Source organism: Telopea speciosissima, chromosome 4 (assembly GCF_018873765.1).
Source record: "Telopea speciosissima isolate NSW1024214 ecotype Mountain lineage chromosome 4, Tspe_v1, whole genome shotgun sequence".
In the NCBI taxonomy this organism is placed as follows: domain Eukaryota; kingdom Viridiplantae; phylum Streptophyta; class Magnoliopsida; order Proteales; family Proteaceae; genus Telopea; species Telopea speciosissima.
This window is the reverse complement of record NC_057919.1, coordinates 23,165,668-23,186,766: the sequence shown is the minus strand read 5'-3', so window position 1 is coordinate 23,186,766 and position 21,099 is coordinate 23,165,668. Positions and strand designations below refer to the sequence as shown.

The window sequence follows — 21,099 nt, the reverse complement described above, 5'->3', positions numbered from 1 at the left end:
TGGTTAAGTAAGTTGCACTGATGTTATCATACTAAATAACCGGCGCTATTGAAAGAAATATGGCAAGCTCCTGTAAAAGAGCGTGCGTAACCAAATGATTTCAGCAGCTGTGGTGGCAACAGTCCTATACTTAGCCTTCGTAGAGGACTAGGAGACGGTCCACTTCTTCCGAGAACATCAGGACACTAGATGGGAACCAAGAAAAAAATATTGTAACTTGTAGTTGAACGTTGATCCATTGGACAACCGACCCAATCTGCTTCCGAATAGGCAACAAGAGAAATAGAATGCGACTGGTTGCGGCAGAAGAGACCATTGGTGATTGTATGCTTAATATACCGAAGTATTCTTTTTACAGCAATCCAATGAGCATCGGTAAGACTGTGCATAAACTGAGCAACACGATTCACAACAAAACTGAGGTTAGGGTATGTTATGATAAGGTACTGTAAGGCTCCAACAACACGACAAAACTCAGTTCCATCGGTGAGAGGGGTACCAAAAGATAATGAAAGCGGAGTCCCAAATCGGTTTGGCCCCTGCCACATTGGATCTTTGAAGAAGGTTTGTAATATACTTTTTTTTGACTAAGAAATAGACCAGCCAAAGTCCAAGAGACCTCCACTCCAAGAAAATAATGTAGAGCTCTTAATTATTTGAGCGCAAAGTGTGTAGGTAAAGCACGAACAAGAGCATTGGTAGCTGAAGAATTATTACTAGTCAGGAGTAGGTCATCAACGTAGATGAGGAAACACCAACACCTACAACTACTGGTGCCAAGAACGATGGTAGCCAACATGTGCTTCTTCAGTCTCACGATTTTCACATGGCTCATCCCATCAATCAGTTATGGCACTAAATGCCCATAACTGGCTTGGGGCAGTTGCACATTTGAATTCCAATCAAACCATGCATGCAGCCAGCGGTTATTTCTGCAAAGAATCTTCAATTCTTCACGCTCGTGGTAACATAATTTCAGCAGTTATGATACTGAATAAAGTTTAAAGAGTAAAATGAAAAAGTACGGATAGTACCCTTATGAATATACAAATCGGGGTTTCAGCCTTGAAAGCAACTGCTATGCCACCGACACTCAATTGGAGTTTGGTAAATAAAAAAAATGAGGTATCCGTCTTGGAGGCGACAAACACATCGGAGATGAGAAAGCCTTTGAGGCATGTATACAAGGCGCGCGGTGCTTGTTTGATCCCATACAAAGACTTGCAAAGATGACACACTAAAGTCCGATTAACGGGTCAACAAAGCCTGATGGTTGAGACATGAATACTAGCTCCGAAAGATCGTCGTGCAAGAAGGCATTTTGGATATCAAATTGCTTTAACGTCTAGTGAAATGAAACTGCCGAAGAGAGAACTACGTGAATTGTCATCAGCATAATTATCAAACTAATTAAAGGTCTCAGTATAGTCAAGAGACTCAAGATCAAGTCGTTGATGAAAACTTGTGATGACCAATCGTGCTTTACAACGTTTGATGGAATCATCTTCATGGCACTTGAGGCGGAAAACCCATTTACAACCAATTGATGTTATGATTAGGTATGGAAGGGACCAAACCACATCTACCATTGTGAAGAAGAGCATTAAATTCATCCTGCATAGCTTGACATCAACAGGGGTATTTCACAGATTGACTCTATAGTAAGTTTGTTCAATTGGTTCCAGCAGAGGATATTTCGTTGTAGAAAGCTAGTGGTTTAAGGGGGCCCGCTCTAGAGCATGTGATCATTGGATGAAGAAATGTAACTGAGGGATTGAAGAAAGGTTTGAATAAAGAAGATGATTGAGGTGCAGAAGAAAGATGGTGAAGCATTGTTCAACAAGTCCAAGATCTTCAAAAATGTAAAGAAAAAAAAAATTTATTTAAACGCATTTATAACAGGAATGTTTGCTATTTACTTTTTTTTTTTTTTTCTTCCTAATGTTCCGAAAACATACCACAAAACATGTTGTTGCTACCAATGAGCACAACTTGGTGTACAGCCTTGGAGTTAGGATGGCAAGCGACCCCACTTAATTGAGATATTTTCGTTTTTCAAAAATTTGCAGGTACGTATCAAAGGGCCAAATAATAAAGTAATAATGTAGGTTATTTTTACATAAAAGCACTATCACATGTGGGAGCCACACAAAATGGTTACATCAGAACACTGGCCCCATTTTGGCATCATGTATCATGGACTGGCCTGACATACGTTCTATATATATATATATATATATGAATTGCTGTGGTGGTGCATTAGATAGAGAGAAGCTGAGGGCCGAAGATAGAGTAGAGTAGAAAGGCTTTGGTTGTTGTAGTACGTAGCTTCATCATCAGTAATGGACACTACTCCCCTCCTAAGTGACACCGTTGAAGGTGCCGTCGACCACAAAGGCGGCCCGGCGATTCGATCAAAGACCGGCAGATGGAGATCTGCTCTTTTCATCATTGGAGTGGAGGTAGCGGAGAGGTTTTCTTATTGTGGGATTGGTGGTAACCTCATAACCTACTTGACCGGACCACTACAGCAGTCGACGGTAACTGCCACCGTCAACGTCAATACCTGGTCAGGAGTAGCTTCTATGCTCCCTCTCTTGGGAGCTTTTGTTGCCGATGGGTATCTCGGTCGATACCGAACTATTCTCTTCGCTTCTCTCCTTTATGTTTTGGTTCGACTCTCTCTCTCTCTCTCACTCAGATCAAATGTTAATTAATTTCTAGCTCGGATTGTTGTTTGTCTAATAAAAAGTGGTAAGAGGGTCGGTGTTCTCTCTGGAGTAGCATGGCCCTTGTGCGAGTCGAATTTTTCTCCTCTCAGGTTCATTGCCCGGTCAGGTTTGTACGTTCCTGTCATAGGGAGGGCGGAAATGACGACCTCACCCCACCCGGGTAGTGTGTTCGGGCAGGGGGTAAGGTCATCATTTTCGATCCCCTATGACAAGAACCTACAACCTGACCGGGCAGAGAACCTGAGAGGAGTTATGTCCACTCTCTGTTGAGTAGCGTGGTCATTGTATGTGCACAGGGGCCAATGAGAATGCGTACATTGGCATCATAGGAGAGGAATTTTTGCCTTTCATGTGGGTGGGTTGTGGGTGGCCATTTTATTTCCTAAAAAAAAAAAGAATTTCATCTTTCCATCAATTATGGATTTTCATCCTCTCAAATGTGGTGCACTGCCCAGTGCACCTCACTTAAGCATTCAACCATCCACCCAACACTTGAGAGGATAAAAAGACACAACTACCTATGTTTTTACGGTTAGATTCTTAACAGTGCACCATACTTAATTGAGAAGATAAATTTCCATCGATTATGCATGCTAGCTAGCACAAAACTACGAGTTTGGATCAAGTCCCCACGTAGAAACTTGTGGGGACAGATCTGGACCGTCCATGAGATGTGGGCCCTACACACCAGAGGTGGATTCCACACCCCATGGAGGGTCAAGATCTGTCCCCGCACTCCTAAACTACTAGCCATTCTATCTTTTTGTTAAAAGACTACCTATTCTATCACCAAACGAAATTTGGCTGCTACCCAGGATGTAGGAATGTTCCTGCTACCTGGTTCACAACGAGTGCAGGGAATGTTCACGTACGTGAACAACTCACAACTGTTCAGATGAAATCTATTTTGTGAGAATATCCTATCTAAACGATTGTGAGTTGTTCACTTACGCTCACGTACGTGAACACTCACCCCCCTCGTTCACAACCTGGGTAGCAGCAAATTTTTTTGCTTTATCACCTCACCTATCCATGTCCCTACCTCTTACGTATTTTATGTAGACTTACAAGCTTTTCCTTGACGATAGAGACATCAATAGATTAAAATAGAAACAATTGGAGGATTACACGCTAGAACAAATTGAGAACTCAATTTATTTAATTTCTTCTTTGTCGAACTCAACTCTAGAGCATTGATGGAAAAACAAGTCTTCATTTCAAGTCAAGGTAAAAAAAGCATAGGGAAAAAGATCTCTACTTGGTGGTGTTTCCTATGCCCTCTCACAGGCATCGTGAGATGACGTCTCTGCTCTGTAGGTAGGTACCTAGGCATGCTCACCCATTAATTGGCCCAGGCGCTTGTATAGAGACCATGCGATCAAGTAGACATCTCTTGCCCAAAAAAATACTAATAATTGGTCAAGATTTGTGAAGACTCGCCTAGTTTTTACAAAAAAATAAAATTGTGTGAGTCTTCTCAAGTCGCTTTCTGTGACTCAGTATTTTTACTAGAATCAATCAAAACTCATTGAGTTTTGTCATTTCCCTTTGCATTTCTAGTCCTTAGATATTAGTTATGGTTTATAATCACCTGTATGTATTGTAACCCTTGTCTTCCACATCGATTAAAAAACCACAATTCATCAATTTGGGATTATTTGATTTTATATTTTTAATGATGTATATAAAATATTTATTAAAAAAAATAAAAACATGATTCACTTTGACCATGTTTGTTTTGCCCGATTCATAATATTTTGTTGAGAGCGAGTCGAGTCAAAAAACCTAATTTTTCAACAATGCTCTAGAGAAGATTGTTTAATTGGGAGGCTATTCGTGCCACATGATCAAGGGCAGATGCTGCCTCCCATGGATTATATACCATTCATATTTTTGGCCAATGTCAACTATGTGACCTCCATCTAGGGCTTTCTTCCCTTCCATTTTCAGCTTCAAATTAATAAAGGACAAGTGGTGACAATTTTATCATTGGATTAATAGATAGGATCATGCATATAGAACATTTGTCAAGCTTTTAAACCAAACTCAATCATATGGTCCACCATGTAGCGAGTTTTTTCCATTAGTCCTTTCCTCCATCCAAGTTTGACATGATCAGAATGTGCTTGTTTTGTAGGGATTGAGCTTATTAACATTATCGGCGGTGCTTCCTTCTTTCATTCCATCTAGTTGCGACAACAATAACAACAACAGCACTAGCACGACATCTTGTCGTCCTCCTCAATACCAAATCATCTTCTTCTTCTCTTCTCTGTATATAGTGGCGCTTGCGCAAGGTGGGCACAAGCCATGCGTACAAGCTTTTGGTGCAGATCAATTTGATGGGCAACATCCAGAGGAAAGCAAGTCCAAGAGCTCTTTCTTTAACTGGTGGTTTTTTGGATTGTTTAGTGGTATTTTGTGCACCAACTTGATCTTAACATACATTCAAGACAACTTGAATTGGGGTTTTGGATTTGGAATTCCATGTGTTTGCATGATAGTTGCACTTGCAGTTTTCTTGCTTGGAACCAACACTTATCGCTATAGTTTCAGTGTTGATAATGATAATCCATTCAGACGAATTGCACAAGTATTTGTTTCTGCAGCAAAGAATTGGCGAGCCACTCCACCAACGGTGGTCACTGTTGATGATGAGGAAGGTGGTGATCAGACTCTTCTCCTACCTGGTGCTAACCAATTCAGGTAAGTGATGATCATGAAATAGCTATTTAATTAATGGGAAGTAGTTCTTTGTCCGGGAGTGTGGCCTACGCTAGCACTCCCATGTGCCTATCTCTCTCCTCCTCAAAACAAGGGGGCAGAGGTGTCTTTTCATATGGGGAGGAGAGAGATTGACTCATGAGAGTGCTGACATAGGCCACACTCCTGGGCAGATAACTATATCCCTTAATTAATTATTAAATATTTCACTAAACAAGGGTTGGGGAATATTGGGGGGAAAAAAAATCCTGTGTGAGGCTGCTTGCCAGCCGCACGGGCAGGCAGCAGCAGAGGATCCAAGTTATTGGGATATTCTTAAGGGTAATTTACAAAACACCCTCTGAAAATAGAACGAATCTCAAGTCACCCCCTCTTATTTGAACATACTTAGAACACCCCCTGTTTTAGAGTCCTATATTATAGATTAGTCCTTATCATTAGTTTTATGCTGTCCATTGATGAAGTCAGCTAGTTAAATTAAATTTATTTAAAACCCTAAACTACCCTTGACCAGTATATAGTTACTATATTACCCTTGAAATCTAAAAACCCCTCAAATTGATCTTCTTCCTCATGACTTGCAACTCAATCTTCGTATACCTGTCTCTGATTGATCAGATCAAAGCATCAAAGTTTAGCAAGACATGATTGATTTTGAATGGTAACTAATGCAGGCCAAGTGGAAAACCCTAGCATTTCTCTTTATTCCTCTCTGAAATCCTAATCATGGAATTTGAGATCTCTTATCTCTTGGTTAACAACAATGGAATTGTAAAAGCTTTTTCCACTTTGGTCTTCCATGCACATCATTGGACTTTGGAGGAAAAAAAAAATGATGATAGCTCAAGTTCACGGAAGCAAACAAACGATTGCAGGAGCTTCGACCCTATTAATCCTCTATTATTATTATTATTATTATTATTATTTCAGATTCTCTTCTCTGTAAGAAAATATTTTAAATTGGCAGTTTTGTCAGTTTCGTACCTTTGGGTCAGATTTAATGGATGAAGTAAGAATGGAATTTGAGCGCTCTAGCAGAGTCGGTAAATGCACAGTTTCAAAACCCTAGTTGGTAAATGCAGAGTTTCTTACAGGTTTACAGAACCGCTCCTTCTCCACCAAAGCCCCTGTCATGACGTCTCCCTCCATTAACCTACTCGTCTCCGCAGCGAGAGAGGATGGTTGGGTCACCGCCGCTGCCGTCTCCGAGAGTTACAAAAGAGAGAGAGTTTTGTCAGTTTCGTACCTTTGGGTCAGATTTAATGGATGAAGTAAGAATGGAATTTGAGCGCTCTAGCAGAGTCGGTAAATGCACAGTTTCAAAACCCTAGTTGGTAAATGCAGAGTTTCTTACAGGTTTACAGAACCGCTCCTTCTCCACCAAAGCCCCTGTCATGACGTCTCCCTCCATTAACCTACTCGTCTCCGCAGCGAGAGAGGATGGTTGGGTCACCGCCGCTGCCGTCTCCGAGAGTTACAAAAGAGAGAGAGAGAGAGAGAGAGAGAGAGAGAGAGAGAGAGAGAGAGAGAGAGAGAGATGGAGAGTAGGGTTTGAAACCATAGTTAGGGTTGGTTGGGTTGGATTACAAAAGGATGGGTTAAGGTTAAATATAATATTTCACTTTTTGGTTTGACTTAAGATAACACCGTTAATGTAGAGGGGGACAGATGAGTATTTTCAAATAAGAGGGGATGACTTGAGATGCGTTCCATTTTCAAGAGGTGTTTCGTAAATTACCCTATTCTTAAACATATTCGAACAGCTTTGTGCTCGAAGATCTTAAGAACCCCACAATTTGATTTTTAGTGGTTTTTTGGATAGGGATTTTGACTTGTAGAAGTAGTAGTAGTAGGTCAAATGGCAAGTTAAAGTAATTAAAAGACAAATGATATAATGGGAGAATGTTCTTTGTGCTAGGGGTGCGGGCTGCGCCCAAACACATAGGGATGGCACAATGACCATCTTGCCCCCCTGAGTGGTAGGCCCATGTGTCTGGGCGCAGGTTGCGCTGCGGCATAGAGAACATGAGCCTAATTCTTAAACCACCTCTTAACACCTTTTATGTTATTAAAATACTTTAGCCATCGGCTTTCCAAGTTGAGCCGGGAGAGCTCATAAGCTCATAATGTTTTGGTACTCGATTAGTAGGCACTAATTTTCTTGTTCCTCGTCTATATGTTTCAGGTTTCTTGACAAGGCATTAATGGCTACTGCATCTGAAAATTCCAAGAAAGGTTGGGTAGTATGTAGTGTGAATCAGGTGGAAGAAGCGAAGGCATTACTAAGGTTGGGTCCAATATGGGCTACATGTTTAGTATTTGCAATTGTGAATATACAATCCATCACACTCTTCACCAAGCAAGCAACCACTATGGACAGAAAAATAGGGTCATCAGGGTTCCAGATACCACCTGCCTCCCTTCAAACCTTTATTAGTCTCTCCATCGTTCTTTTCATGCCCTTCTATGATCGCGTCCTCGTTCCAATTGCTCGTGATTTTACCAAGAAACCCTCTGGCATAACAATGCTACAAAGAATAGGCACTGGAATAGTTTTATCTATGATCGCCATGGTGGTAGCAGCATTAGTTGAGAGGGAAAGGCTTCAAATTGCCATTGAGGCCAAGATAGTGAATATACCAGAAGCAACAGTTCCTATGAGTGTTTGGTGGTTGGTTCCTCAATACATCTTGTTTGGAATTGCTGATGCATTCACTAGGGTTGGTTTGCAAGAATTTTTCTATGATCAGATGCCCAAAGATTTGAGGAGTGTTGGTCTTGCCCTTTTCATCAGTGTCTTTGGTGTAGGAAGCTTTCTAAGTAGCTTCCTTATCTCTGCCATTGAGACCTTGACAGGTGAGAATAAGGACAGTTGGTTCTCAAACAATCTTAATAGAGCTCATCTTGATTACTTTTACTGGCTTCTTGCTGGTCTAAGTTCGCTTGGGTTCCTTTTTTATTTGCATTTTGCCAAATCTTATGTCTATAATAGAGGATATAATATATAGAATTTTGGTGTTATATCACATGTGTACACTTGTGTTAATTTAGTAACATGAAGATTTGGAGCTGAAATTAGCTTACTTTCCATTGAGAGATGGTAGGAGTATTTATACATATATAAAATGATAGGAATCTGGTGGCATGATTGCCTCCCTAATCTAAGGGATATGACCTCCTAGTCTAATGCAATGTAACTGTACAATTGATTCTCTGTTCTAATTCAATGCTATACATTCTCATACATTCCAAAAATAACTAGATTAGATAACGCTGAATGTGATGGCATGCGTTGGCATTGATAAGACTCCCCCTCAAGTCGGAGCGTGTAAGTTACGAATGCCCAACTTGGATGCTAGAAACCGGAATTGGTCTTGACCAAGTGCCTTGGTGAATATATCTGCCAGTTATTGTCCTGTGGAAATTTTGGTTGGTTGTGTCAAACCGGCTTGTAATTTTTCTCGAACGGGATGGCAATCAATTTCGATATGATTGGTTCGTTCTTGACATACTAGGTTTGCAAAAATGTGGAGATCTGCTTGATTGTCACAATACAGTGGTATGGGAAGAGAATATTGCAGACCGATGTCACGAAGTAGAGATGTTAACCATGTGAGTTCACAAGTGGCATTGGCCATTGCAAGATATTTGACCTCAGGAGAAGACCGAGAAATTGTGTGCTGTTTCTTAATCTTCTAAGAGACTAAACTGGATCCCAAAAAAATACAATACCCAGTGGTGGATCAGCGAGTCATTGGACAACTCGCCCAGTCTGAATCACAGTATGCATGGAGTTGGAGATCGAACTCAACTGGAAAATAGATTCCTTGCCCTGAAGTAGTCTTCAAGTAGCAAAGCAATCGGTGAGCGGCATCAAGATGAGTTTTTCTTGGTTAATGCATGAATTGACTGAGGATATTGATGGCTTGAACAATATCAGGGTGGGTCACTGTGAAATAAATCATACGACTCACTAGGCGACGATAGGTTGAAGGATCTTCCAATAATTCACCAGTGTCGTCTGTGCGCTTGAGGTTGAGTTCCATAGGTGTATGTGTAGGGCTTACACTAGTGTAGCCACTATCTTTTAGAATGTCAAGCACATACTTGTGTTGATACAAGAAAAGTCCCTTTTTAGATCAAGCAACTTCAATGCCCAGAAAAAATTTCAAGGTACCAAGATCCTTGATTTTAAAATTTTGATGTAGCCTGTCTTGCACCTAGTTGATCAACGAGGAGCTTGATCCTGTGATCACAATATCACCAACATACAATAAAACAAATTGTTTCTCCGCCCCTAATAAGATGAATAAAGAATGATCAGCCGTGGAGTGAATAAACCTATAAGCACATAATGATTCCAAGAATTTAGAAAACCATTGGTGATACGCCTGTTTGAGACCGTACAAGGACTTATGGAGACGACAAACCAGAGTCTCCTTCTTTCTACGATAACCAGGGGGTGGCATCATGTATACCTCTTCATCAACATCACCATGGAGGAAGGTGTTATTAACGTTCATATGAAGTAGAGGTCATCCATTGGTAGTTGCAATTGCAAGCAAAACACGGACAGTAACCAATTTGGCTACAGGGGCAAAGGTATCGTGGTAATCAATTCCTTCAAGTTGTGTGTACCCCTTTGGCACAAGGCGCGCCTTATAGCGTTCAATAGTTCCATCTGATTTTCGCTTGATTTTGTAGACCCATTTTGATCCAATGGGTTTCTTTCCTGGTGGAAGGGGAACAAGAGACTATATTTTATTGGTGCACGTTTAAAACATCTATTTCAGCCTGCATGACTGTATGCCATTCTGTAAATTTCATAGCTTCAGAGAAATTATGAGGTTCACTTTGAGAAATAACAGATGAAAGAAAGGCCAAATGAGAATTCTTGAAACAGTCATATTGGAGAAAAGAACTAAGGGGGTAGGGTGTAACCAAACCTGAAATCGATGAAGACAATGGCGATGTGGTAAGAGAACATGTGTAATCCTTTAGGTAACCCGGGGGCTGCCGAGTGCGTTGGGGCCATGTGTTAGCACTTGGGTTAGGTTGTTGTTGTATTGATGGTGGTGTGGGAGTGGTTGATGGTGTAGCAAGGGAATTGGGTAGTAGTGTAGTTATTGGGGTGTCTAGTTCTGTGGATGGTTGAGCAAAAGAATCTAATGGTAGTGTGTTTATTGGAGTGTGAAGTTCTGTTGAAGGTGTACAAAGTGGATCAATGAATGTTTCGGGTTGGGGTAGAGGTAGAACGGGGGTGCCATTAGGTATGGGATTTGGCAATAAAGCATAAGGGAAATTGGTCTCATGGAATAGGAGATCATGGCTCACATAAATCTTTTTAGTAATGAGATCAAGTACAAGATAGCTTTTCTGGCCAATGGGGTACCCTATAATAACACTTGGGGATGCATGTTTATCGAATTTATAATGAACAACATGATTTCTCCCCAAAACAAGGCAACCAAAAACCCAAAGGTGGTCAAAACAAGGGACCTTTTTATAAAGGATTTCAAAAGGAGTTTTCCCATTTAGAACACTAGTGGGAAGCCGGTTAATTAAATAAGTAGCAGTAAGGACGTATTCCCCCCAAAATTCCAATGGTAGATTGGATTGAAAACGCAAAGCCCGAGCAACATTGAGAAGATGCCGATGCTTTCATTCAACTACCCCATTTTGTTGGGGGGTATGGACACAACTGGATTGTTGAAAAAACGCATAGGTATTGGTATTAAAAAAATTCTAGTGCATTATTAGATCTAATGCATTTGATAGAAGTATTGAATTGAGTTTGGATCATTGCAAAGAAATTTGGTCATAATTGGTTAACCTCAATTTTTGAAGTCATTAAAAATAACCAAATACTATGGAAAAAATCATTAACAATTGTAAGTAAATAACGTGCACCAGATAAGGTTTTAGTTCTATAGGGGCCCCATATATCAACATGAGTTAAATCAAAGCAAAGTGTACTAGTAATTGAACTTAAAGAAAATGGAGTTCGTGAATGTCTAGCTAAAGGACAAACTGTGTAGATGCACTTCTTGGAAATAGAAATATTAGAATCAATGTTATTCAAATGGGGTTGGGAAAATGAGCCAGGGTGGCCCAAGCGCCAATGCCAGAGATCAAAGTGTGCCCCTGCAGAAACCGCAGAAACAAACGGAGTAGCCCGAGAAAATTCAAGGATATAAAGTCCACCATGCCTCTTACCCATCGCTAAAGTCCTCTTCATTTGAGGGTTCTGAAAAACACATGAATCAGAAGTGAAGTTTATGAGACATTGAGAAGTAGCAGTTAATTTGCTAATGAAAAGGAGGTTATAATAGAAAGATGGCACAAGCAAAACATTATCTAAAAAAATTTCAGATGTCAAGGGAATAGCTCCTATATGAGATACAGGAACTTGGGAACCATTTGGTAATGAAATCGGTGAACAAGAATGTGTAGCATGAAGTGTGCTAAATGAACTTTTGTCAAAAGCAATATGATGGGTAGCCCCATAGTCCAATATCCAAGTGGAAGAGGAATGGGAACCCTTTGGGTTACCTGCCATGTTGACTAGAGGGTGGTTACCCAATGGAATGAGAGACAAAAGTTGTTGAATCTATGTAGCCGTGAGTGTAGGAGCCAAGTCAGTGGTAGCAGTAGCCACTAAAGAGGGTGATCGAACAAACTTTGCAACACTATCATGGTAGGGTCATTTAGAACTAGTCCGTTGTTTCCACCAATCGGGGTAGCCGTGTTTCTTAAAGCAGCGTGAATCCGAATGACCATCTTTACCATAATGTGAATAGTGGTAGATGGGTTTAGATGATGAAGTATTGGAATGCACGGCAGCCATGGCAGCAGAAGAGGGTACATGCAAAATGGCATAATGGATAGAATGTTGGCATTCTTCCTGTAGGAGCAGGGAATACGCCTTATTGATAGAGGACAATGGGTCCATAACCAATAGTTGGCTATGGGCTGTTGCATAAGAATCGTTCAGCCCTTGTAAAAAATCCATGAGGTAGTCTTCAGTAAGAATCGTCTACAAAGAGTTGCGAGCACCACAAGAACTCGGTGGAAGAGCCCTGTTAAGAGTGGTTTAAGAAGACCAAAAGAGGTCTCGGAATTAGCATCTGGCGGCTAATCCTGAGAATCCCAATTAGTCCTCTTTTGGTTGGTTTTTTCCTTATTTTCCCCCAACCCTCATTTATATGTTTTCTCTTTATTTCGTTGAGATATGAATGAGATTCTAAGGGCTGCGCTGCAGCATTCTTCTTTCGTCTTCTTCTTCATTATTATTGTAGGTTACATGGTATCAAAGCTGCTTTCCTAGGCCTGCGCAAGTCCTTTTCCCTTCTTCTCTTTGTTTCTCTTCTTTTTCTTCACTTGTATCTTCTACGATTTCTGATTAACCTTCTCAGAGGTTCTCGAACCTTAGGAAGGGGGTTATTTTTCACCCCTACGTGCTGTTATTGGTGTTTGTTGGTGGTTGTTGGATGAACATGAAGTAAATCTGCTCTCTCAAATTAAAAGTAGATTTATTGGTTGTGTATGATGGTGTTTATAATCGTTTGATGTTGCTTGTGGGTGAGATTATGCTGATATGATTTTTCCTGGGTTGATTGTAGAAGAAAAGTGATTCGATTGAGGTGATATTTTTTTTGTTCGGTTGCTGGTCTGAAATTTCTGCTTGGGAGGATAAGTCTTTTGGGTGGTGGTGCCAAACAGTTTGTGATTTGGCCTTTCTCATATCTGAATTTTTTATTTGTGATCTTGCTTGAACATTATTATGGATGATGAACAAAAAAGTGCAGTGGTCACAAAGGTTGTGTCCTCTTCTGCCAATCGATACACAAAAAAGAAGCTTGAAGGTATAGCAGATTATCAGCAATGGAGAAAGATTATGAACCTGGTTCTGACTGGTCGTGATCAACAAGCTCATTTGATAGGGACAGAATGACACAACTTAGGCTACTGTTGATGCTCGAATTCTTGGCCAGATGTTGAATTCAATGGAGAACAACATAGTTGACCTCGTTACCCACATCGATACAGTGAAAGAATTGTGGGATTATTTGGGGGTGTTATATTCTGGCCAAAATAACTTGTCACGGATTTTTGAACTCTCTCAAGAGTTCTATCGCAGTAAAAGGAAGGGACGTTCTGTCACTCAATACTTTGTTGATTATAAGAGAATGTATGAAGAATTGAACTCCCTTCTTCCTATCTCGGTTGATGTGAAATAGATGCAAAGTCAAAGGGAGCGATTGGCTGTCGTGGGTTCTTAGGAGGTCTTGGACAAGAGTTTGAGTCAGTTCGGTCTCAAATCCTTGGAGATGCAACTGTTGCCACGCTAACTGATACCTTTGCTAGGGTACTTCGAGTATCTTGGGATGGCTCTAAGGAGCCTACACTTTCTGTTGAGAATTCTGCCCTGTTATCACAATTAGAGACGGGGAATTGCGCACGAGGAGATAGTGGTAATCGTGGTGGAGGCCGTGGTCATGATGGTGGCACCAGTGGCCGTGGTGGTGGCTATGGCACAGGGAAAACCCAAAACCAGCAAGGTTTTGGTTAGTCTAGTACTTCTTCTGATGGCTCAAGATTTGTTTGAACTTATCATCATTGCAACCAGCCTAGACACATTCAGAGATTTTGTTGGAAGCTTCATAGAAAACCTCCCCAGTAACAATTTGCTAATTCAGCTACTAACAGTGAGTCAGCCCCACAGACTCAACCATCTGCAAATAAGGTAATGGTTGTGACAGAGGAGGTATTTACCCACTACAATCAGTTCTAGATGTCTTAGCCTACTTCTTCCACTGCTACTTTAGTCAAGACAGGTAATGCCACTGCATGTCTCTCCGCTACTTCTTGTCCCTGGATTATTGATTTAGGGGCTTCTGATCATATGTCTGGGATGTCAGGTATATTTGCTTCTCTGTCCCCATCCTCTTCTAGTGTTACTTTGGCTGATGGGTCCTTAGTTAGAGTTAAAGGGACTGGTACTGTTCAACCCAGTTCTTCGTCATCTCTGTCCTCTGTTCTCTACCTTCCTAATTTTCCTTTTAATCTTATGTCTATTAGTAAATTAACTAAAACCTTTAACTATTCTGTGACCTTTTATCCTGATTCATGTGTCTTCCAGGATCTTTCTACGAGGAGGAAGATTGGTAGTGGATGGGAGTCAGAGGGGCTGTATTTATTGGATGGTTCTTCACCTGTGGCTTGCACTAGTGTTGCTTCCCCTCATCAGATTCATTGCCGGCTTGGTCATCCTTCTTTGGAGAGCCTTAAAAAATTAGTTCCTACTTTTAGTTCTATATCTAGTCTGGAGTGTGAGTCTTGTCAGTTTGAGAAGCTCCATCGTGTGAGTTACCCACCTAGGGTCAATAAGCGTTCAGCATTTCCTTTCTCGTTAGTACACTCAGATGTTTGGGGTCCATGTCCTGTTACTTCTAAGCTTGATGTTAGATATTTTGTTGCATTTATTGATGACCATTCAAGGGTCACATGGTTATATTTAATGAAAAACAGATCTGAATTATTCTCTATCTTTTGTGCAGTTGTCCCTAAAATCCAAACTCAATTTGGTGTGTGTGTGAAAATTTTACGCAGTGATAATGCCAAAGATTATTTTTCTTCCTCTCTTTCTTCTTTTATGATTCAGCATGGTATTATCCATCAGTCTTCCTGTTCTAACTCACCACAACAATATGGTGTGGCGGAAAGGAAGAATCACCATTTAATGGAAGTTACTCGTTCCTTGCTATTTGAGATGAAAGTTTCTAAAGTGTTTTGGGCTGATGCAGTGATGATAGCTTGCTATCTTATTAATCACATGCCATCATCTATTTTAAAGGGGGTATTCCTCATACATTGTTATTTCCCAATGAGTCTTTATTTTCTTTGCCTCCACGAATTTTTGGTTGTGTGTGCTTCATTCGTGATCATCGGCCTGGGCTATCCAAATTGGATCCTAAGGCCATTAAATGTTTTTTCTTGGTTATTCTCCTCTGTTGCGCAAATATTTTATCACTTCTGATGCCTCTTCTTTTGAGTTTGCTTCATACCATACTGAACCAGTTGATCCATCTAGCTTAGATGATACTTTTCCCTATGTGTATTATTCAGTTTTCTTTGCCATAGGGTCCTGCTCCAGCTTCTCAGAATCATCCTCCCACTACTCATGTGTATGTCCATGAACCCATGGTGGCTGCTGCCCCCCTAAACCACAAGTTACTGCTGTCCTCCTGAACCGGAAGTGGTTGTTGCCGCCCCTAAACCACCTGTAGCTGTTGCCCCTCCTATTCTCACTAGTTTTACCATGTCTTCTTCCACTGTAGATCATACTGTAAGTACAACTCCCCTTCTTCCTATTATTTCTGATCTTGATCTACCTATTGCCCAACGTAAAGGTACTCGGAGTTGTACTCATCATTCTATTTCTATTTTTGTTTCTTATTATGGCTTGTCTATTGGTTTTCGTTCCTTTTTGTCTACTATTGAAACTCATCCGATTCCTAAGTCTTTATTTGAGGCATTATTTATTGTTGGTCGCAGGACTGCTATTGATGAAAAATTATCGGTGTTGAGAGAGAATAACACGTGGGAACTTGTTCCTCTGCCCCATGGTAAGAATGCTACTGGTTGTCGTTGGGTTTATGCTGTTAAAGTTAACCCTGATGGGTCTCTTACTCGGTTGAAAGCGAGACTTGTGGCCAAGGGTTATGCTCAGGTGTATGGTGTTGAATACTTGGATACCTTCTCCCTAGTTGCCAAGCTTGCTTCTGTATGCATTTTGATATCCCTGGCTGCCTCTCATCATTGGCCCTTGTTTCAGCTATATGTCAAAAATGAGTTTCTCCATGGTACTCTGCAGGAGGAGGTGTATATGGAGTAACCTCCTGGATTTTTTGCTCAGGGGGAGTCTTCTGGTTTGGTGTGTCGCTTGAAGAAATCATTGTATGGACTTAAACAGTCTCCTTGTGCTTGGTTTGGACGTTTCACGGAAGTGGTTCTTGAGTTTGGTCTATCTAGATGTGGAAGTGATCATTCCTTCTTCCACAGATAGTCAGGTGCAGGAAGGATTCTTCTGACAGTGTATGTAGATGATATTATTATTACTGGAAATGACTCATCTGGAATAGGGTAGTTGAAGTTACATCTCCAGCAGAAATTTCAGACCAAGGATTTAGGGAAGTTAAAGTATTTCTTGGGCATTGAAGTTGCTCAATCTCAGAAGGGCATTTTTCTCTTACAGTGAAAGTATATGTTGGACTTACTCACTGAGACAGGTATGCTTGGATCCAAGCCAGTTGACTCTCCTATGGATCATAATGTGAAGCTCACTTCTGAAGAGGGAGACATACTTGATGATTCAGAAAGGTATAGAAGGTTAGTGGGTAAGTTAAATTACTTAACAGTTACCCGACCTGATATTGCTTTTCCAGTCAGCGTGGTGAGCCAGTTCCTTTCTTCTCATTGGACCTCTCATTGGGACGCTGTTGTCAAGATTCTACGATATCTCAAGAAAGCTCTAGGTAGAGGAATAGTATATTGGGATCATGTTCATACTAAAATTAAAGGTTTTTCAAATGCAGATTGGGCAGGGTCTCCAGTTGACAGGAGATCTACTACAGGATATTGTACGTATGTTGGAGGAAATCTTGTGTCTTGGAAGAGCAAGAAGTAGACCGTTGTGGCCAGATCTAGCGCTGAGTCAGAATATAGGGCCATGGTACATTTGACATGTGAGCTGATGTGGATACAACAGTTATTGCCTGAGTTGAGATTTGATCCTTCAATTCCTATGCGGCTGTGGTGCGATAATCAAACAGCTATTCATATTACTTCCAATCCCGTCTTTCATGAGAGGACGAAGCATATTGAGATAGACTGCCATTTTGTTCGTGAGAAGATGCAGAGTGGCTTGATTATGCCAAGTCATGTTCAAACTGGTGAACAATTAGCTGATGTGTTTACCAAACCTATGGGTTGTGGGCAGATTGATTACATTTGTAACAAGCTGGGCATGATAAACATATATGCTCCAGCTTGAAGGGGAGTGTTAAGAGTGGTTTAATAAGACCAAAAGAGGTCTTAGGATTACCATTTGGCGCTAATCCCGAGAATTCCAATTAGTCCTCTTTTGGTTGGTTTTTTCCTTATTTGCCCCCAACCCTCCTTTATATGTTTTCTCTTTATTTCGTTGAGATATGAATGAGATTCTAAGGGCTGCGTTGCAGCATTCTTCTTCCCCTCTTCTTCTCTTCTCTTCTTCATTATTATTGCAGGTTACAAGCTTGATAGGAAAGGAGCTCATCACAAAATCCCTTGATTTTAGTAAAATATGCAGCTATGGAGTCAGTGCCCTGTACCTGTGTGGAGATAGCCCTGCAGATCTCAAAAATCCATGGAGCGTTCATTTGTGAAAATCGTTCATGTAGGTCTTTTCATATGTTTGTGGCTGAGTCGATCCACAAAATGCTATGAGAGATAGAAGATGTAGTTGAATGCACAATTCATGAGCGCACCATGCTGTTGCAGCGCACCCAATTAGTATAATCAGGGGATGTAGGGTTGGGTTTGGCAAGAGAACCATCGAGAAACATCAACTTATTCTTTGCCTTGAGGGCCATAAGCATCGAGCGATGGTAGGTGGGAAAATTATCCCCATCAAGAAGCGGAGTAACTAGGGAAGAACCTGGTTGATCTAAAGAGTTTAGAAAATATGGATAAGAAGAGGATAATGGCACCACCGTAGGTGTATTGGAGGTGTCTCCCATTGTGAGAGGCGACGAATTTTGGAGAGCCTAAGAAATTTGGAATTCCAAGTTGAGAATGACGAATTTTGAAGAGCCTAAGGGATTTGAAATTCCAAATTTGAAATCCCAATTGTAGGAGGATCTACCTAAAATGATAGGAATCTAGTGGCATGATTGCCTCCCTAGTCTAAGGGATATGATCTCCTAGTCTAATGCAATGTAGCTGTACATTTGATTCTCTAATCTAATTCAATGCTATACACTCATACATTCCACAAATAACTAGATTGGATAAGGCTGAATGTGATGGCATGCGTTGGCATGGATAAGAACTTACATTAAAACAACCATTGTAGGAAGTCCTATGTACTGAGACACACATACTATCAATGCTCCATGTATTGCTGTTACAAGCTCTCCCCAGCTCTCCCCAGCTGTCACGTAGTTGCCTAGGGTTTGTTAGAGTCTGTTACATACTTTTATTGTCAACTATTCAGTTGTCACAAGTATAAATATCACTTCAGTTATTAATGAAGATGAGAAGACTTCACATGATATCAAGAGTCATAAGTACTCTAACGAGTCAGTTTCTCTAACACTCTCACAAAGGCACTTGACACTACTCATTTTCAATTTCTGAGGAACAAGTTGAAGATTCGGGTGCCCGATTCTCCACTTTGAGGGGGTGTATTGAATTATATCTCCCTCTCTCATTTTTCACATGTGTAATTGTTTTTCATCACATGTGATATAAGATCTTTTCTTTGAGTTGCAAGTTCTGATCTGAATCTTTGTCCTATGGTAACTCAATGTTACGTACTCCATGTTTATCATATTTAATAGTTATTTAATATTAAGTAATTAATTATTAATAGTTATTTGATATTAAGTAGTTAATTACCAATAGAAAGTATGTAATTAGTTATTAGCAATGGGATGAATTAAAGAAAAATTGTAAGAGTGGGAGGTAGGTAGTTGTGATAACCACTTACTATACGTGTATTTATTTTTTAATGGTACAATAGAAAACAGACTTTGGAAAATTGAAACTATTCATGAATTAATATTGAGAGAGGCCGGCTACCTCCCAATAAACCAGACGTCCGGCTTCATCCGTAAAGCCTCTCTATTGTCTCTCCTATTTCTTCTCTCCCATCCTTAATTTCTATTTTCTATTATTTTCCCTCATTCTCTCCCTATTATCTCTCTCTTTTCTCTTATTTTATTTTAGATTATCTAAGCATGTATCACTCAATATTTTATGTAATCTTACCTTGTGAAGTCTAGTGAGCTGTCTCACTCCATGTAATCTCTATATATTCTCCAACTGGAGAATCAAATATTTTGAGGAATTATACAACACTTAACATGTCAATACAAAGAGAGTTTTTATTGTAGTCTTGCTCTATGACCCCATAACCAGCTGCATCGGATCTCTTAAAATCCCTTACTTCTTATTTCCGCAAATTTTTTATTTGGTGGGAGGGGGTGGTGTGTGCAAATGCTGTTATATAATTCCAAACTTCAGAAAATTAGACATCTAGCATTGCTTACAACATTAGTGAAGTCTTGGACACAAACCATACATTATTGACATTTGATGTTTCATTTAGATTAAAGAATTCATTTTCCATCAATTCCTTTCTCTCTAAGAAACCATTCTCACTGTGGCAGAGATAGTGGCCATCTAGTAGTTTGTCTGGTCCTCAAGTGTCAAACACGTCATCCCTGTCCCAGTTTCATAAAAATAGAATTTTCTTTTCTTTTCATTTTTTGGTTTCATTTGATGTTTATACTTTTTTATTTCAATGAAAACAAAAACAATAATCCATCAGTGGTAAGAGAACATCCAAAGTTATAAACGTGTTTCGCTCCCTTGAAGGAGACCCAAGGAAGACATCCACGTACAAATGAATACCTATGCGGTGGAGTTGCAGGTCAACGATGGAGTGGGACAATTGTACCTATGCGGTGGAGTTGCAGGTCAACGATGGAGTGGGACGAAGGTTGCAGTGGTGGTGCGGTGGTGGTTGAAGAAGAACAAGAAAAAAGAAGAAGAAGAAATAGTGGTCGGTCCCACTTTTTAATGTTAGAAAAATAAAAAATTAGAGTAGGGTTATTTTAATTGAAGGAAAAAGTTGGTATTTAAAATGTATTATTTAACATCGTCCACTCAGGGAGTGTGATTGTATAATTTAGAAATATAAGGGGTCATTTTGTATTTAATACAAACCTCAGGGGATGACAATGTAATTTTTTCTTTATAAAAATATAAAATGTTTCTAAAAAAACCATACAATCTATATTTTAAAGGGGGAATTTCTTAGATCTACTGGATTAAAAAAAGATTCACAAAAATGGAAAGTAAAACTTATGTTTTACATTTGCAAGTTATGCTGTTGAAAAGATTTACCTAATCCCCATATGAGTATAAAAAGGTAAATGAAAAACCTAAAATACCCCCAAGTCCCAACATCCTTCTCTCTCCTTTCTTCTTCTTCTTCCTTCGACGGCAATCACTCCCTCCTCGGTGCAAACCTGCCCCGTACCTCTACCTCCACCTCTACCAGACCCACCCCTCCCTCTCTCTCCTGATCTCTCCGACTCTTCCCCCACCCACTCCCTCCCCCTAAAATCCACCCCACCCCTTTCCATCCCTACAAATTAACCCGCTCCACTGGTAGAACTGCTTCTTGTTGGTATGTTTTGTTTGTATCTTGGCTCTATGGCTCTTAATTTGGTGTCTTCGTGTAGTTGGGAAGAACGCTGACCATTGTTATAAAACACAATAGCATAGATGACATCAGGCTCTATGGATCTCATTCATCCCAAATCAACTTTGCTAATATGCATCTACTAGAACAAATTAAGCATTTCAATTA

The 21,099-nt window shown here is 40.3% G+C and overlaps 1 protein-coding gene across 5 annotated transcripts in view; it reads left to right on the top strand.

Annotated features, from left to right (window-relative positions):
* Positions 1–21,099, top strand: part of LOC122657632 (protein NRT1/ PTR FAMILY 5.10-like) — a 91,370-nt gene that overhangs the window by 17,476 nt on the left and 52,795 nt on the right. For 2 of the 5 annotated variants that reach the window (XM_043852399.1, XM_043852402.1), the window contains 2 exons: positions 4,959–5,438; positions 7,642–8,473. In XM_043852399.1, coding sequence (XP_043708334.1) covers positions 4,959–5,438; positions 7,642–8,464 — 1,303 coding nt within the window. In that variant the 3' untranslated portion in view covers positions 8,465–8,473. Of the gene's footprint in view, positions 1–2,328; positions 2,673–4,869; positions 5,439–7,641; positions 8,474–21,099 lie in introns of those variants that run through there. The other 3 variants (XM_043852396.1, XM_043852401.1, XM_043852398.1) reach the window with 3 other exon arrangements.